We start from the raw sequence: 21,880 nt of genomic DNA on the forward strand, positions 1-21,880 counted from the left end.
CTGCCTCTTTCAATCAGAGAGAGAGACAGAGAGAGAGACAGGAATGTGCGGATAGAGGGGGAAATTGGAAGGAATTATCAAAGAAGCCCAGAGATGTTTCATAAATGAATAGATATAATTGACCTTCATCTCATGATATAATAGAGCATTTTTCTCATTGTTATTTAAATGTCATCATTGAGGTATGGAAAAGAAAGTCACAGGAGTGCTGAATTATGGCTTTTCTGAAGATTCCACATTTCATTTGTTGAATAGTTTTGATTTATCGTAGGGTTCGAAGTTCAGTAAAAAGGAATGGCGGATGTGTATACTGTGGACTTTCTGAAAACAATTCATTAAATATATTCAGCTGAAGATACATTATGATAAATCACTAGCAATATAACATACTGAATTAAAATATATTAACATACTCACATTTGTTTATAATTCAAATATTATTTAGTCTGCACTAATGAGTGGTGCTGATTCATTCCTCTTTCTCAGCAAAGAATTGAATTTTAGAAACTTTGGGGGATTGTTCTGCTTTGGGCATTTCATCACTTTAAAATACACAAAACAGCAAAGGTCCTTATTCAAATGCACTGTCCTACCCTGTCACATTGAGGGCTGGGGGTTTTGGGTGAGAGATTTGGGGGGTTCAGCTGGTCTGTGTTCGATTGCACAGCTGGACTGTCTTTTAAGATGGAACAGACTCCATCAATGTGTCCTCCCCTAAGGGGCTGTCTGACCCCACCCAACTTTGACATATGTACCCAACTTATCAGTCTGTCAGTGCTTTGCCAAAAGCCATTCCTACCATGGGATGGCAAGATCGATGGTATCTTGATTATTTATTTATTTATTTATTTATTTTTAATTAGTTAATTAAATTTTTTAAAATCGTTTTATTTTGTATTTTTTTATTTCTCAACATTTTTAAGATTGGGAATTCAATATAGGAAAAATTCAGTACAGAAAGCTGCTCTGTTGATCTTCGTTAAATGCACTTACTTCTGTAGTTCTGAATAACTGCATTTCCCAGCTGTCCTCTCACTTCCCTGCTGAAGGACCTTGGATTTACGGCACACTGCCGTAATCACTCCAATACAACACAAACATACCCTAATCTGCTGTTTTCCCTCTCTGATGTGCTGAGAGCTTGTCACTGGTTAAAAATGTGCCTTTTTAGATCAGATGGTGCGGCGGTAGCATGAACACCATGGATTTTGTGTCTGGCTTACCTGCAGGAGGCCTTGGATTTGGGGTAAATCAAAAGGAAGTTTAGGACTGGTATTGCCTCACACCTTAACCATTCCTGCTGTGGAGGAAATTAGAGATTAAAAATGAAATCAAAGATGTGTCTGGTTTGGATTAGAAGGAAATTTAACTGGTAAAACCAGAAGGTGTAGTGAAAGGTGCTTGAAAGGCACAACAGACAATATACAGTTTTTCTTTTAAAGAAAGGAGAGGATTCTCTAAATGGTTTATATGAATTTTCAAGCTGTACAATTGTAAAAAGCCCTATACAAATAAAATTGAATTGAACTGAAGGTGTCATCCAGGTGATTTGTGACCGCTTGATCTTTGATATCTAGGTTTGGACTGAACCAATCTGTATCTGTGTGCTAATAAGTCTGAAAACTAGTCAGATAAACACAAATGTGTGTTTTATAGCCAGAGCCACCTTCACAGCAGGTACATTTAAAGAACATAGAGATTTCTACTGCAATGTTTGACCTAGATGAAACAAAAATGCATGTGCTAGAGGTGGTTTATCTCATGAATTCTTGCGCATGCAGCAGTGTTGAGCAGTTGGGGAACCAGTGAGATAAAACATGTTATTAGAGCAGCTCCCTCACTCCCCTAGCTCCTGAATTTTAACCTCGATAAAATGAGAATTTTATGTTCTGCAGAATTAAATAAAATTGAATCTATTCATGAACTCTGGACAGAGGTTTACCTAAACCACATAATTATATTAATGCCGTAAATGAAATATACTTTACCTTCGACTAACACATTTAAGCAAGAATTCACACTTGTGTAAAACCCATAACTGAACTATTAGCCCTTTAGATTAGCCTTTTTGTGCCACTCAAGTTACTGCTGTATCACCATCTCAGCAGGCAGTTGACTGTTTTTCTTACTCTAGGCCACTACCTTCAGTATTATAGGACAACTAATGCCAATCAGAAGTAGACCTGGTTGTCTGTGTATTCAAATACTTTTTTTTGAGAGCAGGGGTGCCACGCTGTGTGAGATCTTTTCATGGTGCCAAAAATCCCTGGTCACACCCTTGTTTGGGTACGCCAACCCTACCCTTCATTGCGCAAAGCTAGTTGTGTCCCATTACTGTAGTCATAGGTAGCTAATAATGGTGCAGCCTCTGACCTTCGATTCTTAACTGTCAGGTAGAATGTGTCTCTTAGCACGTAGGACAGCAGAATAAGTGAATAAGAAGAAACTGCTAAAATCATTTCTTACATTTGATTACAGAGCACATATGACTCCATTGCAATCCATTGAGTACCAGTGGCTTGCATTTTAGTTTCCTGGGGAGTTGCCTAAATGAACATATCTTCTGCAGCTCCATACAAAAGTGCATACATTGCACATGTGTGCTTCTATGCGTGTGAGCCCCTGAACATGGCTGCGCATGGCAGATTTTCATAATGCTCTGAGCCGGCTCAGAAGACAAACTACACACAAAGCCCCGAGAAATAAGTGTGAAATTAAAAGGGTAAATTTTACAAACCTGTGAGCATGGCGGGCCCTGTGGGAACGCACTGGAGCCTTGCTGCTAATAGGATTTGGGGCTGTTATACAAAGGGCTGATCTCTGCTGCCTTCGCTTGTGTACGGGCTAAAACTCGCACGTCCACAGGCAGCGCTTCCGCGAGGCTGGCTCACTCCTGATCACACCAGACTGAAAATGTCACGGTTCCCTCGCTCCAGAGTTTCCACATGTCCAAAAATGAACTTTAAAAACAAACGTCCCATTTAACAGCAGTCTTAGGACAGTATGTCTACTGCTTCTGCTCCAGATTTGCGCAACTCTTGAGCCACCCACTGTGAGAGAAGGTTAGGTTTTCCAGGACAAGGACAGATCCTGATCTGTGAGATCAGTAGTATAGAGCACAAATAAAATATGAAAGGAAAGGCATGTATGGAATGGTTTTCCTGGAATTAAATGCTTTCATCCCATTGATGCCAAAAGATGCTGCATCCACTATGACTCAGATCATGAGACTTTACATACTGTTCATAATGTGTGCATACCTCATTAGATCCATCAGCTGCATTCAACATAAGACAAAAGGGCAACCAATAAAGAAAGCAATTGTATATCTATAATACATTGATATAGTCAGGCTTTTTTGTACATTATGTTACAATTAATGTTCTATGGTAAAGAGATATAGAGTAGTAGTCAGAGCAGCTGTCAAGCAGCTGCTATCATTAGCAATCCCCTGCACCTTTGAAATGGCTGCATTAAACCTCAAAGACTGTAGCTGTAGTCTGTAAACACATTAAGTCCCCTAGCTAAGCTAATATCAAAGAGCAATTTGATTGGAACATGGGCTACAGTGGGGAGGGGAGCTGGGGGGGAGGCTGCAGGGTTCAGACATCCACTAGCCTCATCTTATCTTAATTTGCCTGGTTTGCACAGCAGAACACAGAGATAGCATCAGGGCACTCTCACTGAAAGGGCGAGAGTTGAGGGAAGGCATGACAAGAGGTCATTTTTTAAACCCTGTCAGTGGAGGAACAAATTAAAAATGGATGAACGTTATCGGCAACCTCTGTGCATTCATTATGCGCGAGGAATGGAGAGATGATGGGCTGGGCTCAACACTTATTAAAGGTTACTCACACGAGGGTTTCACATGAAGGTTTAATAGGACATGCACACGTCATACCCCTGAGAAGTCCTCTTTCCTTTTATGGACAAAATTGATGATTAGATTGGAATATTCAACCATCAGTTGATGCCTTTGTGGTTGGGTGAGGATTCAGAGACAGATATTGACTGTTCTTCAGTCTCACTCCCAGTTTAAGATGGCCACATAGAACCTACAAATGCTCAGTTTGTGATGCACACATACTGTATGAAGAATACTGTATGAATCAACCACTCGTCCAGCATACTCCCCTACACATTTTTCATCTAGAATCCAAATTTTTTAGAGCAATTTTCAAGTGTCAGGGGAGCAGGGCATTTAATTAATTCTGAGAACTAATTACTTTTTCTCTCCTTTCAGTTGGGCTCTGTCACCCGTCTGATTGAAATCTCTGCACTGTAATTGAAAGCACTTGAAAAATGAACACACTGCCCACATCCCAGTGATGAAACCAGGACCTGGGCTAAACCCCCCAAGCCCCCCACTGCACATCTGCACTGGCTAGCTGGTCAGCCTGTGCATCTGTCCCGCACTTCCAGTAGGGTTTAATGTCACTGCATAACAGGAAAATTCAATTTCAATTAGTTTATCTGCAGATCAAAGGCTTCTTGCCATCTTTTCCAAGGTGTGTAGGAACATGAAGGAGTCCTGTCCTTGTTGGTGGAAATGATCTATATTTTTATTAGTGGCGTGAGAGATTGACTTTAGTCAGAAAAAGGACGATACTACAGTATGGGCACATATTTGTTTTCTTTTTTCATTTGTAGCTTTTCTGAGCTCATATTATTGGTCACAAGTCAAACTTGCTGTTTTGTGAAGGATCTGAGAGTAATCGTTTGGGTAGCTACACTTCTGAAAGTTCGGGGGCTGATGAAATGGTAGATGTTTTGAAATGAACAAAGCTTTGTGAGCTGGAATGCAGGATTCAGAGTGCTTTAGCAGTGATGTGTATAAGTGCTCCGGGCAGAGAAGTGACGTCTTTCTGCAGGAATGGCCCCGCTCAACATTCTGAGGTGTCCGCGTGCCTCTGTAGTTCTCTTAGTTTTCTGTTTGATCATACCTGCTGAGCGTGTGTGTGTGTGTGCATGTGTGCATGTGTGCGTGTGTGTGTATGTGCGTGTGTGCGTGTGTGTGTGCGCATGTGTGTGTGCATGTGCAATAGCACCCACATTACAGCTATATTGGTAAATGTTTTTTCTACTCCACCAGTTTCCTGGAGAAAAAAACATCTGCTTAATTCGCACTCAGGTTACAGTAAACCCCAATGTTTAGTCTGGATGACAAATAGCACTACAGTGTTGTGTTAGTACTCATAAACTGTAGACAAAACTTTACAGGTTTGACTACGATCAATTTCCTTGTAAATTTTCTTTCGTATTTGTTTCTCTGGAAGCGGCATGCTGATTTGCTGATAGAGTGTAGTTTAGGTCATTTTATCTGAGCATTGCAACCCTACTTTATGTATAGCTTGTTACTAATGTTCATCCCAGTGGGTTGCATGTTGAAATTCTGGGTGATATCTCAGCTAATTTGCATTGCAAAAAAAGAACCATTTTATTTTAGCCTTGAAACATTGTATTGTACATTTACAGAATTTCTGTCTGAAAATATTATTTTCAATTGACCCTAGGCAAAGTGGTTAATTGTATGTACGAAGTACATACGCACCATGTGATTCTAACAAAGGAAGACTGTACCTGCATTTGTGCTCATTTTTACAGTGGCATTTCAAATGACAAAACATTTTCTTATTTTTCAGAAACACTCCTGGATGACTTCCTGCTGACCTACCTGGTGTTCATGTCCACAACTGACCTGTGCCAGGCACTGCTGGGACAATATCCTTTAAAGGCCAGTGGCTAAGCTGAGACAACATCATGTCGCACTCAGCACATATCAATCTATCACAGCTGTAATGGACCGTAAGCTGATTCCTGAGAGCTGCAGTGATATTGTTGTTGCAGGAGAGATGGCTTGTCAGTAGTTATTGTTGATCATGGACCTAGCTCTATAGAGTTTGACCCTCTCTTACAGACTTTATCAAAATAAAACGTGCTGAAGTGGTGACATTTGTGCTCAGTTAGCAGTGTGGAGGGTCCGATTCTGCGGGGTGTGTTTCTCCATCGAAGACCTGAGGGAACCAACGGCAGCGCTTAAAATGGTTCCGATTGTTTCCTCGATGGGGAAAATGGAGGGAAAGCCTAGTAAACCCACAAAGTTTGTTAATGATAGCCTACAGTCGCGCATTATAATGAGCCATTCTGCGCCTGCTGTTTATTCAGCAGAGGAAGGCTCCCCCAGGCTCACTGTTCCACTGTGGATGGAGGCTGCGCTCTGTGTGGAACAGTGAATATGTTCCACAGAAGTGATAGCAGCATAGGCCTGTGCGCAGCTGTTGGAACCCCTTAACTCCTCATCCTCACCTATTGCTCAAAGAGATTCAGAGGGAAAGAGGAAGGCAAGGAGGCTCTCTACAGGAAGCGCAAAGTCCTGCACCTGGTGTCTCAGTGGAGCGCGCTCTACAGGGACTTCCTGCGGGATGACGAGCAGGTCAAGCTCTTCATGAAGGTACGAAAGGAGCGAGGGAATGGGGAGAGAGGAAAGAAAAAAGGGAAGGGAAGCAGGGAGGGAGAGAGGAAGGGAGGGATGTACACAGCAGAAATGAGAAATGAGGGGAGGTGGAAGGGGAGGGGGAGGATGTGGGAGGATGTGGGAAGAATTCAGATGGGAGAGAAAATAAGCAGAGGAGGAGGAGGGGGAAAGGGCTGGGAGGGGGAGGAGGTGAAGGATAAAGTGCATTGGAGAGGAGCGCAAGGATATGAGAGAAAGGAGAGAGTGATCCATGAGGTGAAAGAGAAGGGAGAGCAAGGCAGAGTGAGGGGAAGAGGGGGAAAAGAAGGATGGATGGGAGAAAGGGTAGAGAAGGAGGAAATGGTAACAAAGGGAGTGTGAAATGGCTCCCCAAATGAAATCCTCTATATGGGATTCAGTCTGTAGCTCATAACAAGCTTTGCTCTGCCTCCCACAAATGGAGTACATTGCCCATTTTATTGTAGTAATCAGCTTTAAATGGCTTAGATTTATTATAGTATATAATAGTTTTACAGTATTGTTATTTTTTATAATGTGCTCAAGGTTTAAAAAGATTACAGGCTACAGTAGTACAGTGTTTAAATCGGCCTTTGTTCATTTAAGAGAATGTTACACTGCAGGGCAGGCTCAAACAGATGGCAAAACATGGTCATTTTTATTCTTTCCCGAGTTTTGTTTGAATTTGTTTGGCAATACAAATGTACATTGAAACAGAAACATATGGCGTAGGGTAATGCTATGAAACATTCTCATTTCTGTTAAGGTGATCATGTCATCTGCTTGTTGGCCTGAACAATTTGTTGTGTCTTTTAAAATTCTTTTAAAATATCTTCCATACCATGCAGCTCACCTGTTTAAACAACTCTTTAAACGTGAACTGGTATCTACCTGTGAAGCCTTGTGGAAAGTCTACATATTTGTTATTCATGTGGTCTGCCTCATAATATAGTATTGAATGACGTGAAAAACATTTCACAGTGGAGTCAATCAGTATTGAATTGTGAAATATAATGTTGTGTCCGTGTAGCTTTAGGCAAACCTATACTGGCCTGTACTGGAGAAACCTAATGTTTTCTCTGAACAGATTATAATTGTATTTACATTGTGGCAAAGTATTTGATCAAACAGGGCTTATAGTTTCACTCCTCTGGTACATTAGGGTGGACATTATAGATAGAGATTCACATTTATAACTGGATTCAGACAAATCAAAGAAAGTGCAAAATTAGCTGTTTATTAAACTAAATTCACTATGAATTCCTAAAGACATGACCCATAAATTTTCATTGGATTTAAACATTAATGGATTCATACTGTATATATTCAAGTATTCATGCATAAATACATTGAGGCATTTAGCCACGTTCTGCTCCAGCCATCCTTCGACAGGTGGCAAGGACTGAGACGGGGCTGTGACATTATGTGTGAAAATGGCGCCTTTTTCAAGGCTGTACAGTAGTATTTATTTGCTTCGCAGACACATTGCTGACTGAGCAATGTGTCCTTCAAAGGCAGTAAAGCAGTGGCCCAGGGTTTCATGCAGAGGCAGACCATATAGGTTCACATGCAGTTCCTTGCATGCATGCCGTCCACCACACTGTCACTGCATGTAACAGTGTGGCATGTGTGTGCTGTGCTCTTGTGTACCATGTGTGAGCTGTATGTTTACAGGGCGATGACTCCACTAACCTGTATTGCTTGACGTAAGGATAGCACGTACAGTATGTGTGAGACAGTTTGGTGTTTCAGGTGCGTCATATTTCGACAAGATATTTGAGAGGTCATCTGTCAGTCAGGTGACGTTTCCATTTACGTTACGAACAGTATTTTAGGTGCGCACTGCGATCGTTCAGCCTCCAGTGATGAGTGCGTCCTGTTGTTCTGCAGACCCTGTACCGCTATGCGCTGGACGACCTGTACGAGTATCCCTCCCTGGAAAAGGATCTGAAGGAGTTCCAGAAGCTTCTGCGCATGCATCGCAGACAGTGAGTCTCATTCTCTGCGCTCTCTGTACTGTCTCTGACAGACTGCCTTACTGTATCTGACAGCATGCCATTTCCCTCATGTATGTGCGGTCAGTCTGAATATGCTGCAGTCAGAAACATTACTCGAGTGAAAGATAATGGCTTTTTCATGTGAAATCTAATTATGCAGCCATACAAGATGGCATACACACGGCAAAACCATTAGTTTAATAGCATCTTCAGTAGATCCCCTTTAGCTCGATGACACGGCTTCACAGCTTCTTGGCACACTGTCTATCAAGGCCTCTCTGAGCTTCCGGTGTGTTCCGTATGTCCAGCAGCCCAGAGCCGCCCGCCGGTTCCCAGGGTTCTGCTCATAATCCTCACTCACAATGTGGCCCGTGAGGTTCCTCATGGCATTTAATTCAAGAGACTCTTACGTCTCAATCCTCACCCTCACACTTCAACGGCAAGTGGGATTACACAGTTGTAATATGCCTGCAAAATGATCTGCCTCTACTCATCTTACAAAAGGTATCAAATCACTTATGCCGCTGAGATAAAATTAATTGCTTAGTGTACGTACTGTGTATAATGCACTCCCAGTATTTTGTACAAGATGGCAAATGGTGGTGATTATGTCAAAGGTTAATTCCTCTCAAACAGGATGCTGTCATAGGCGTTTAATGGTTTCTATATTGCAAAAATCATTTTAGTTATTGATTAAATGACAGGTGTGCCACAGAGAGCCACAGTTTACATGTGACCTCTCATCCCTTAGTCGTCTATTGGAAAATGTTAGCAGGCAGCCATTTTCAGCAGTGCATTAGCACTTTGAATAAAAAGGGCCCCTCTATGAGAAGAGAACTGATGCTCACTCATTCCATGGCGTGAATGTTCATTTCACTGGTCTGTCACATCCAAGGACAGAGCTGTGCTCAGATGTGAAGGTCGCAGTTCCCTCCCTGTCTGTAAATATGGAAGTGGGGGACTGGGTGGCATGGGTGGAGGGGTGGTGTGGGGGGGGGTGTTAGGCTGTGACAGAGGCGCTTTGTCTCCACTCCTTGTGCTTTCATGCCCTGGGAGCACAGTCTGACAGTGCCCTCACCAACCCCATGCCAGCTGCAGATTAGAAATGCCTGAGGACAGCTGGCACCAAGCTTTTCTTCTGAACAGAACTCGCAATGCAAGACATTTTCACCAACATTCATGTCCTAAACAGAACTATTCGAAAACAAGTCAAGGCACATAATCTTAGACAACGAAAATACATTTCTCTGCGCTCCTGTCATGAAAGGAAATAGGGTGTGAGTTTGGGAGGACTGCACTCTCGGCAGGAAGCATGAGTTGCTGGGGTGTGGTGTGGACAGTGCCTGACTGGGTTTTCTCACGGTTTTCCATTGCGGTCTTCACTTTGAGGTCCCCACTCCTTGCTTGCTGCTGTCTAGCTCTCTGCGGTCTGAAGGAAAAAATGCAGAACACAGAAATCTAATTTTTTGAGATGTATCATGATGATTAACTTAGATTTATCATCATGCAGGAAATCCCTGTTCTCAGTGAAATCTTCCTGTACCAGTTAATTTAATCAATGCACGTCAAGCTAAGGCTGATCGAATGTGTCAGTGTCCCTCTTTGTGTCTGTGATGGATTAGGGTTTGCCTTGCCCTTTGACCTCCTGGTATAAACAGGCCACTGTGGTCTGTTAACTCCACAGAATTTGCCAATACCTGCCCCCCCTGTTAGAAAAGACACACACACACAATAATTTCAGACAATTATCTGACAAACATTATTCAATTCATTATTCAATTTAACCTTCATCTGAAAGTACTTCCACTGCCTGTAAGACTCCTAGACCACACTTGACCAGGTGATAAAGGTTATTGTGACCACAATCAAGGTCACGTTGTGAGTAGCAATGATCACCATGACCACAGATAACCTCAGTTACAGTTTTACCTTTCAATGTGTGGTTAACCATAACTGTAGCATCAGTTACAGTTGTACAGTTATAACCCTACATTGAAAGTTGTAACTTACAATACCAATAATACCAATAACTGCAGATAACTACAATGATGGTTATAACATCTGGCAAATATATTGAAAGTTATGACCACAGGTAACAGCAGGGAATGTAGTGACTGTAGATAAACCAGTGTTATGATGGGGCATGGGACTGATGGGGATATATATAATGTTGAAATGATGTGCCAGTGCTGAAATTACTGACACACCATGCACAAGGCAAACGTCTAAGCAGAGAGGGTGGCAGGTGGGTGGCTGTTGTGACTGATTTGACTCAACAGCCAGAGAGGTCTTTAGTCCTCAGGGGAATGTTAGCCTCACCTTGGTGTACATAGACCTGTGATTATATGGAACACAAAATGAAAGAGTACTTTCCAACCTACATTTATCATAACATTGCTCTTTTGTAACTGTGCTCTTTAATTTTTTGAGTGATAGCTGTAATGTTTAGCAGTGATGCTCTGAATTGATTAAGGAGGAGTAGGTAGCAGTCCAAGGTAGCAGTCATGAATGAGTGATGTCATTTCCTTTGTTGGGCAAGGTGTGATGTGATTCTCTCTTTCTCTCCCTCTCCCTCCCCCCCCCTCCCCCTCTCTCTCTCCCCAGCACGGTGGATGAGTACTCCCCACACAGAAAGGTAAGTCACATCTGTATTCCTGTGAGGCTTGCCTGCTTTTTCAAACAATCAAAAGGGGAGAGGGGGAGGGGAGAGAGAGTGAGATACAGAGAGGGAAACAGAGAGTTACAGATGGTGGGGGAGAGAGTGAGCAGGTGAGAAAATAGAAAGGAGAGGCAGAGTGGTTAGTGAAATAAAAAGTTAAAGAGGGAGGGGAGTGAGACAGAAGAGTGAAATGTAGGAAAGGGGGAAAGGGAAATGGAGGGTAGCAAGAAGAACATAAACTTAGCGAAGGAGGCAGAGAGGAAAAAAAGAGAGGAGAGACAGAGAGGGGTCAAGTCGGGTCCATGCCATTCTTTACCCAATGGCGGTTTCTGGCAGGGGGAAAATGTTGGATATAAAGTTGTTTTATGTCACAGTATAGTAAATACATTTTATAATTCTGCTGTCTGGTCGGATGTATCAACCATTTATAAATAAGTCTTGAAAGCTATTGTAACTGAGCATGTGCTTAGTATGTCCAACTTCTCTCCACTCCTCGGGTTCCTCTTTAAATGTGATTTGACATTGCTATAATTTAATGAGCTAAGTGGTAATGGTAAGCCTATAGCTGCTCTTTCGGCTGTCTCATATTTGATTGCAGTGGTTTCCTCACTGTCTGAGCGGCAGATGTGTTGTCCACATCGCTGTCGTCAGCACATTTCCTGTGGGAACCTCAGCTGGGCCATTCCACACAGGCGTAGAGTTTTGCACACATTGTGGCCGCGTGCGCTCAATGGCCTTCCTTTCCCCCCTTTCAGAATAAAGCTCTCTTCCACCAATTGAGCCTGAAGGAGAACTGGCTCCAGCCCAGAGGGACACAGAGGGAGACCAGGGAAGGTGGGCAATAGTAATGCATTCTCACAACCTATGTGTTTTAAAAAGCCAGTGCCTGCATTTACACACACACACACACACGCACACACACACACATGCACACACACACACACACACACACACACACACACACACACACACACACACGCACACACACACATTTGGCAGGGTACAATTATTGGCATAAATAACTTTCATCTCACTGAAGACATTCATTGACAACAGATAAATGGATCTGTTCCATGGACATGCCACACACTGTGCGGCATTGTGTGTATGGAATATTTTTAAACTAGTAGTGAAGTGATACACATTTTAAATTATATTCACACATCCAAACAGGATATATTCTGAAGGTGCAATCATGGTATTTAATATGTATACTCTACATGTAAAGCCTGGATAATTACATGCAGAGGAAGTCCTGCCAGGATCTATGCCTGAGATTTCAGAAAAAAAAAAGAGGCAGCAGTGCAGACTTCATCAGAAAGGGACACAGAGCTCTTGAACACAGCCCACAGCTGCATCAGAATCTTCAATAGATGAGCCCATTTACCCAAAAGGCACTTGTGCTGATATGCATGTAGTTTGTGTACAACAGAGGAAACTAAAGAGGGCCACATTCATGCTAGGTTTTGCTAAGCACATCAGTTTGATTAGTCTAATTACTTAATTAGCTGCAAGCACTTCCCCAATTAAACTGTTTGAAAATATGTATTTATTATAGCGCACAAATACAGCTGTTCTACTGCAGTCTTTATCATCTGCAGAAATGTAAAAAGAAGTGAAGACTGAGTATGTGTTTGCATTGATTGAGTGATTACGTGCAGGTGCTTGAGAACCAGCATACACACTAACACTACAAGAGCTGACATCCCTGTGATGCAACCACAATGAGTGGTGTGCCTGTGTCAGCAATACACACAGGCGTATTGAACAGTTTGGTCCAGCAAGCAAGCACGATTGTGAGTGATAACGTGGGTCCTTCTCCCTCTTTAGTGTTCTGTCACGTGTACGTTACCATGGACTCTTACCTGAGCGTGAGGATGCAGGTGACGGTGGTGGCCCAGGACCTGCTCCATGCCGTGGCTGAGAGGCTGGAGTATCCAGAGGAGGACATGGTGCTGGTGGCAGTCACCTATCCTGAAGGTAACACCTTCTTCTGAGGCCCTGGGCTTTCTGGACTCTACAATGGGTGGGGTTACCATGTTCTGTCAATCACTGCCACGTATGAACCGAAAGACTGTATTGTATGAACCAATCAAAAGACTGCCCCGGAAAACCAGTATGACACACTACAGTGGGTCTCTGCTTCACACATTCTAGGGGTCATGCAGCCTCATTCTTTTGAATTTAATTATATTATAATTAAAATTTAAGTTGTACTTGAAAAAAGTTTACAATGGGAGATTTATTATACAATAATAGCAAGTACAGTGATAATAGTAACAATATTTTACGTTCTTATTTAAATACGAAAAAAAACTTTTAATGTAAATAATTTCTTTTTCTTTTTCTGCAGAAAAGCTCATTCTTCAGCCCCATGACAGTATTTATTCGGAGTCGATGACTACACCAGGGAGACTGCTGGTGTGCCACAAGGATCTGACTGAAATAATGGTACAAATCAGGATCCATGTTCTACTCGTCAGACGTTTCATTCATGTTTTCACTTCATAGAATATGGGGAAAATCCGTTCTATTAGTTTGTAATACTTTCTTATTGTATGTTAAAAATGTGAAATTGTACAGTCTTTTTTCTGTGTAATATGCTTGTGTAAAAACGGCTCCTTGCTGTGACTTTACATTGGCCAAAGAACTTTTTTAAATTGGGTTAAATCCACGCGCTGGAGCTCTTCCTCTTGCAGACCTGGGATTTTAATCGTGAAAGAGAGTTGGGATGCTGCCTTTCTCAGCTGCTTGGCTCAGCACAGCTTTCTCAGGCTGCGATGGGGCTGAGTGATTGCACACAGAAGATGTGCGTTCACAGCACAATATCCGCAGCTGAGACCGAACCGCAAACAGCACGCCAGGGAAAAGAGATCTGTGTGCTCGGAGGAGATTTCTGAGGAATTATTCATCATTTTATGAGTTAAAAAGAGGGATATGAGTTTAGAGTGGGGTTTCTCAGCTGAAATTACTACTTCCTGTTAAGGACTGAATACCTGAAGTGTCATCAGGATGATTACAGGAAGGGCTGGAGCCGTTTGTCATTTAAACAGATAATTGGCCTTTTCAGATTTACTTGACTAGAGGCTCAAGGAACCAGTAATTCTGTTGGTTTGCATATTGTGTTAAGATTTACTTGAACAGGACAAATTCAAAGGCATAATTTGTTATCTTTCATTATTTCAAAATGTCAGGTGTTGGTTGGGTCCTAATGAAATATATCTAACATAAATACTTGTGTTGTTTTCTGATAGAACCCATTCACTGACAACGCAGAGCTACAGCAGAGACCAGTCAGATTGCTCGGTATGAACACGTGGGATGTGGCCGTGGCTCTCACCAACTTTGACTGGAGTCTCTTCAACTCTATACATGAGGTACATACTCAACACTTACTTCATACGAGAGGTAACCCTTGTTAAAATGTTATCCCGGAAGTAATACCTGCATAGTTATTTAATGAATGAGTTTTGCAAGCATTGTATGAGTTCTATCAATGTCCACACATTTTAACCAAGGCAAGACCTTCAGGTCCTTCAAGTTAGTACACAATTGGCATAACCAATTAATGTAGGAATTATGTGGCAGTGTCAGTGAGTGTTTATAGGTAAACCTCACATATTACTTTAGTGCAGCTAATATTTGTTTGGGATCAATGGGTGATTAATTCTGTCTCTTTCCCTTTCTTTTTTCTCTTCTGATCCCTTGTGTGTGCCTGCCACAGCAAGAGCTGATCTACCACACGTTCAGCCGTCAGGCAGGGGCTGGCCACACAGTGGCGCTGGACCTGCTGCTGCAGCGCTGTAACGAGGTGCAGCTGTGGGTGATGACAGAGGTGCTGCTGTGTGCCTCGCTGTGCAAGCGTGTCCAGCTCTTCAAGAAATTCATCAAGATCGCTGCCCAGTGAGTGCTTTATTATTATTATTATAAGTAGTGATCTTAGAAAACGGGCATACACTACATTGTCACAGATATTTTTGTTGAAAACCCTTTTATGTGTGTCCTGAATACTTTAAATGTAGGACTGACCAATTAATCATTTAAACTGCTGAATCACTGTTTCACCTTTTTTAGTAGTATTTTTTGTCCTTGCTACCTTAAGAAGAATGTATTGTTCATTTTTGTAAGTGCACTTGCATTGTGTCGAATTATAAGTAATTGTGTTGTTATTTAGCAGGAGCTCTTAAAAACACATAGCAAGATTAATTAGATGCATGTTACAGAGAACAGATACAGAGTAGCCAGTGAAAAAGAGAGCTGAAGTATTAAAGCATAAGTATAGAACAGTAATTGTTTTAGCACTCTACATGTTTAATGTATCACGGCAACATTATATTTAGCCTTAATTACTTCCTCACAGTTGGGTTGCATCTCTCTGTACTGCTATTTAGTTTATGTCTTGGTCTGGACATCAGGTCCTTACAAATGCAGTGCAGCTGTACCATAGATCGCCTGTCCCCATCACCGCACAGTGACTCACACTGGAGGGCAGCTTGGCAGGGGCAGGGCTGGGACTCTTAGCTCTCAGTGGTCCATATGGGACATATGGCCCATGCAGAGGAACACTGTCCCATCTGTCCTCTTCCTGCTGTCATTTGTCAAACAGGTGACACACACACACACACACACACGGGCTAAAAGACTCCACTCTTTCTGTGCCACACATCAGCCCCGTGTCTCAGCACTGCACAGCTCAGCCTTCAGCACTTTCATCAGCCGGCCCTTTAAACAAACACTGGGCCTGCTCAACAGACATGAGACCAAACAAGAACCTTCCAGGATTGTCTTAATAAACAATTTGTAGAAGTCAAGTTCTAGGAAACTAAATGTCTTTTTCTCTCTTTCAGCTGTAAAGCCCAACGGAACTTGAATTCGTTCTTTGCCATCATTATGGGTCTCAACACCGCAGCAGTCAGTCGGCTTAACCAAACATGGGAGGTAAAGAGACCAAACACGCATGCGTGCACACACTTGTTTGGACCCCAGTCGAACTTGAGTCCACAGTAGATCTAGTGCATCAGTCCAGACAATGATGGGCTGGTTTATAGCCATTGAGTTCAGTCAAGCACTTCAGTAAGTGTCTATTATAGCCAGAAACTGGCTCGCAACACTGTTGAGACATTCAGCTGATGTCAAAACCAGGCATAAAACACCACTATAACTTTGTGCCATTCAAATATTTTTTCAAATAGCACATACAGAATGTGGCCTTGTACAGTTTTCAGACTTCCACTTAACACATTACATTTTCTTTTCTGAAGTTTTCTCTGATGTAAATGTGTATATTTTTATGCCAAGGCGATGTTGATATAGAACAGGTGCATGAGTTCTGTAAGACTGTGTTGAGTCTCTGTTTGCCTTTAAAACCCTGTTTATTTGGTTCCTTTGGCATTCAGACAAATTTTTCAAACAAGTTTTTTTTTATCCCCAGAAAGTCCCGGGCAAATTCAAGAAGCTTTTCTCAGAGCTCGACATGCTAACAGTAAGTTACCCATTGCCAGTCATTTAGGCTACTACCTCTGTTCGTTACACAAAAAATTAAACACGGAGTATATATGCATAATCTGGTGGGCATAAACACACACACATACACATGTATATACTTTCATAGAATGGCGTATAAAATAGTGGGCCAATTCTCCAGCTGTCGTGCTGTGGCTGTGCCTACTCGCAGTGTCCAGGGACAGTGAGGCAGATGGCTCTGTTTGTGGGGAGATGTTATTTTATGTGCTGCACACTTCTCTCAGGAGACTGGCTAACATCCCCATCTGTCGCCACAGGACCCCTCCCTGAACCACAAAGCCTACAGGGAAACCTTCAAGAAGATGAAGCCCCCAAAAATACCCTTCATGCCCCTGCTTCTGAAAGGTAATGGGTCAGAACAGTCCAGCTAAAACCCACTGACAGTAACATCAGAACAGGCCCGGATACTGAAGGGTTTTACCTGCCGGACGCAGTATGCCGTTCAAAGGCTGTGATTTTAGTGTCAGTGAATCAATCGTTATGAGGAACAGGAAGTGAATGGAGTGAGCAGGTAATGCAGTGTAATGTGACCGTGTGAACCTGTGGTGCAGCATTGTGTATAAAATATGATGATCTGGACCTGAGGGCCATTTAGGGACCATGCTGGGGGCCTCAGAGGATGTCTGTTCAGCTAAACAGCACAGTAATAATGGCAAACGCAGAATATAGGGTATAGACTGCAATGCGTACCAGTGATGTTATTGTTTTTTGTCCTTGGAATTTCAGACATCACCTTCATTCACGAGGGCAACAAAACCTTTCTTGATAACCTGGTGAATTTCGAGAAGCTGGTAAGTGTCTGTTTGCTGGGTGTTTCCAATTCAATAGATAAAAAGGACAGTGCTTTGTGACGCATGAAAACATTTTTTGTAACGCATGTCCTCTGTCCTGCCCTAGCACATGATCGCAGACTCCGTTCGGCTCATCCGGTACTGTCAGACTGACCACATGGGTGAGTATCCATGACGACTCCTGTCACTTGTCAACTTGCCACTCATTATTTAACAGGCTTATAAATTAGCGATTCATTATCTATAATGACTTTGAAATAGTTTTGAAGCCTGGATGTTTGGGGCAGACTGCTTGCGAGTAGAATAATTAACTAGATTGAAATTTCAGACAGTTGTGTTTCAACCTGTTCTATGGAGAGGTTATCAACCCATTGCGCAAATTGGATGCCACGAGCATGTCACAGCAGCTTTCCTTTGAGTGACTGGGGTGTCAGCATTGCCATGTGTCAAAGAATATCACCTAGAAGGTGGTATCCCTCAATGTGTGCTGACCCCAGTTTTATCAGGGTGATTTTTGAAAGGAGACATTTACATCATGAAATAAAGAATGGAAATGAATCCTCTCCCACAGGAAGGGCTAGACACGTAAACTGAATTTACCCCAATTCAAGATTGTAACTATAAGCATATTTGAAGGACAAGACAGTTGGGACGAGGCTATCCGCAGCTCTTTGAAAATAATTATGGGCATATGACATTTTTGGGGCGTGTGGGTGGTGGATAAGGGACAATCTAAGTTAAAGGTTGTGCGTTCAAATATCAGGTGACACACTGTGGAATCTTACTTGGACTGTTTCACTCATTTCAAGCTGTATATATAGGTAATATGACAATGTTTAAGCTGTGTTTAGTAGGAAACAAGAGTCCACACACTGTAGCTGATAAAAAATGCTCCCATTTAATTACAATAATCGAAACTTCAACTTTTTGACCCAAACCGCTCTTCCTCAGAATCTTTTAACTATGAAAGACCTATTCTAATTATACAGTGCGTTTAAAGAACATATGCACTGCCCTGGTAACCTAAACTTTTTTCTCAAATATTGTATTCTCCCATACAATAGGAAATGAGGTGGCCCAGAAGGACAGCCAAGATGTCAGGACCTATGTTCATCACCTTCATATCATCGACAATCAGCAGACTCTGTTTGAGCTGTCACACAGACTGGAGCCTCGGGTGTAGGGCACCAAGGACTGCTCCCACAAACCACCCCCTCGCCCCCAGCACTTTGCCAGGGTGAAAAGCTCCCCTCCACACTATGTTTGTATGGCCCTACAACTGAGCAGAGACAAAACCAGCCAAGTTTCTGTGGGACTATATGAACAAACAACCCAGAGCTGGGCCTGAATTGCCAACTGCATGCACAAGCTCAGCCACCAGGGGGAGACAGCCACACAGCCAAACATCAACGGAGTAATTTGAAATAACCAAAGGAGTGGGTGAATTTACTTTCCATTTAAGTGAATATAACTTCTTCATTTTAAAAGGTTCACAGATAAATAGTCCACATAATACACAAAAACATGGTGGATTTACAAGCATAGCTGTGCAAAGAACGGGTGTCCTTTGCCAACAGGATTATATGTACAGCATGCACACTTCCCAAAATTTTGGTGTGAGAAATAACCTTGTGATAATGGAACTCAGCAGCTATCGACTGTCAGGCTCTACAATGTGAAATGGTTTTCTGAAATAGCAGTATTATTGAAACTATTAAGCATTTTTTAAAAATATGATGGATGAATGTCTTCAGTTGATCCATAAATTAATAACCTCACTGTGTAGCTGAGATTTAGAATTTTGTGCATGTTTATTTGCACTGGTTACTTCTTTTCATTGCTGTACACCGGTTTGTTACCATTTCATGTATGTTTTTACTTCCTGCAGTTGCTGTCAGTTTCCAGTGCACTCTCCTGTCATATGAAGTCTGGTGATATTTCTGAATTGCACAGATATTTTCAGTTGGAAAGAGTATATTGATTCTCATATATGTTACTTGCTTTGTAATATTTTTCTGTTGTATAGTTTTGTTACATTATACTGTGTGTATATATTTATGTATATTTTGTGTTACAAAGCCAGCCATAAAATGTTGCCATTTGTTAGTGCCAAACAAAAACAAAATGATGCAATGTAAATGCTCTAATCACGCCTACCTTTTTGTTGTTTTGCCTCAAGTTGGAAAAAAATGTTGAGTAGTATAATACACTTGCACATGCCAACAATGTCTTTAAAGCACCCACTAACGTAGTGAGATGTGCAGAGGTAGGATAGGTGTGTATCCATGGAAACCACTTCCCAAAGTACAGTACAGCACTGACACTTGTCATTGACCTTGGACAATCAGAGAAGTACACTGAGGTAACAGCATTTCTCACTATATCCTCAGTTTTTGGCATTATAATGGAATTAGCAATAGTAGCACCATGAAAATACATGGTGGTAGTTGAGTTTTACATATTGAGAAAATTGCTTTTTTTCAGATCAAGTTTAGATGGCGTCAACAGCCATTGTAATTTTGAAACATGGTACTAAAATAGACGTCCCATACTACAAATCCATCATTGCTGTTATCAGATTTATTCATTTTTTGACTGAATTATCACTTTGCTTTTATGTAGTATGTTCATAATCAAGGCATTCTATTTCCATTCATCTTTTCATGCCCAAGCAACTCATTGCTTTTAAATGAAAAACAGAGATTGCAGTGTTGTATGTAACATAACTAAGACATTTGAAAAGCACTGGACCATGTTATATCTGTTTCAGCAGAAAAGTGTTTGAGTAGATTTTCAATGAGTTTTCTAGGAATCTGTAAACATGTCCCTCTATTTGTTTGGCAGATGGAAAAATTGAGAATTATTTATTGGATTACAGTTATTTATTTGTGTTTCAGATGAGGGCAAGGGTTTGTTGGTCTGGTGGAAACGGAAACTCGCGCTGCGAAATTAATGATGGCGATAGAGGTTCTGTTTTAAAGAGATGGTCTGCATGACATGGGACAACCATGGAGTGACCACAGAGACGATTGTGCATGGATATTGTGTCCTCACGGGTAATATTCAAACTGTAAATATGCTTAAAATGTGTCAGTTGCTTCTGTTCTAATTTGTAATTTTTAAAAAATGAAAGCACCATAAAGCAATATGTCCATTGTGTCTATGTTTCTCTGGCTCCCAACCCACGCTTACTTTATAATTATCAGAGTTTTTACAGTTATTCCAAAATGTAAAAATAAAACGTTTTATGTAACATTAATTTTGCCACATCCTGTCTCCGTTTTGTATCCAGTCATCAGACACCAACAGTAACCAGCTGTGGATTCAAACCTATGACCTTTCTGGCACATAGCTAGTTCTTTTCCCACAACTCCACACTGCTATCCCCGGTTAAGAACTAAAGAAGCTTTATAAAGCCTTAAAAAATACAACCTGATATATGCATTAGGCAAAGAGGATCAGCAAAGGACTCCTTTATAATTACAGTCATGAGCTGGAGGAACAAAGCAGGTAGGAAATACAATAAATTGTAGCCTCTGCATTTTGGGCTGGTAACTAGAGAGCGAGCTCTAGAAAACAGGTTTGGAAATTTGACCAGGATACAGGACTTAAAACCACAGTCATAAGTACCAATGAATTGGTACAGACCATAGTCACTCACAACCTTAATTTAATGTCTCATCTGAAGAACTGTACCTCCTTTAGTCCAGTTGCTTGGGGAACCCCTACTGGAAAAACAGAGCAGTAGGCAATGTTCGAATTCATAATACAATATTAGTTCTATTATTCTTGTTTTGAGACTACGGACAAACATATTTATTATTCATTTCTGTAACTGTGTAAAAGCTGAAAAGAGCAAAACAAAATGGTGGCTGCTGGGCTCTAAGGGAAATCGGCGCACAGACAGAACAACAGGGCTTCAACCTCCATGCTGTGTGCATATGGGCCCAGATCACAGACGAAGTCACACAAGAATACTCTATAGATCCATCCACATTTATCTGAAGAAGACATGGCCATATCATTCAACAAATGAGTCGCATCTTAATGTATTAACTACCATGGAAAAACGTGCAAGTGGCTGTTCAATAATCTGTACAGTAAGATGAAGAGAGCTGCTCTTGTACAGGAACCTTCCAATTTTATCGGTTCTTGTTATTAAGTACAGACAGTTACATTCTATCAAGGACAGTCTGACATCTATTCAATTGCACGCAACTTTTAATCTAGTTGAATGCCTTGGTGGGGTGCAATCCAAAAATTGATTTTGAGTTTTTATTTTAATTGAACAACTTGAACAAAAGCAGTAGCACATGTTATCATTTTTCACATACAATAAAATTCAAACGACCTTAAATGTACAGCAGTCTGAGGAGACTGTGTGGCATTGTCTGTAGGACGGCTGACTCTCGAGCTGTGTATGAATGCTACTGCACGG

The 21,880-nt window shown here is 41.6% G+C and overlaps 1 protein-coding gene across 2 annotated transcripts in view; it reads left to right on the top strand.

Moving 5' to 3' along the window:
- The window catches only part of rapgef5b (Rap guanine nucleotide exchange factor (GEF) 5b), a 71,362-nt gene extending 50,661 nt beyond the window's left edge, over nt 1–20,701 (top strand). For both annotated transcript variants that reach the window (XM_035426104.1, XM_035426112.1), the window contains exons 12-26: nt 5,643–5,721; nt 6,307–6,451; nt 8,363–8,460; nt 11,074–11,104; nt 11,884–11,962; nt 12,959–13,108; nt 13,482–13,579; nt 14,383–14,505; nt 14,853–15,031; nt 15,976–16,066; nt 16,560–16,610; nt 16,909–16,996; nt 17,378–17,442; nt 17,549–17,603; nt 18,507–20,701. In XM_035426104.1, the coding sequence (XP_035281995.1) occupies nt 5,643–5,721; nt 6,307–6,451; nt 8,363–8,460; nt 11,074–11,104; nt 11,884–11,962; nt 12,959–13,108; nt 13,482–13,579; nt 14,383–14,505; nt 14,853–15,031; nt 15,976–16,066; nt 16,560–16,610; nt 16,909–16,996; nt 17,378–17,442; nt 17,549–17,603; nt 18,507–18,625 (1,451 nt within the window). In that variant the 3' untranslated portion in view covers nt 18,626–20,701. The remainder of the gene's footprint in view (nt 1–5,642; nt 5,722–6,306; nt 6,452–8,362; nt 8,461–11,073; nt 11,105–11,883; nt 11,963–12,958; nt 13,109–13,481; nt 13,580–14,382; nt 14,506–14,852; nt 15,032–15,975; nt 16,067–16,559; nt 16,611–16,908; nt 16,997–17,377; nt 17,443–17,548; nt 17,604–18,506) is intronic.
- Nucleotides 20,702–21,880: the final 1,179 nt, after the last annotated feature.

Source organism: Anguilla anguilla, chromosome 1 (assembly GCF_013347855.1).
Source record: "Anguilla anguilla isolate fAngAng1 chromosome 1, fAngAng1.pri, whole genome shotgun sequence".
NCBI lineage: Eukaryota > Metazoa > Chordata > Actinopteri > Anguilliformes > Anguillidae > Anguilla > Anguilla anguilla.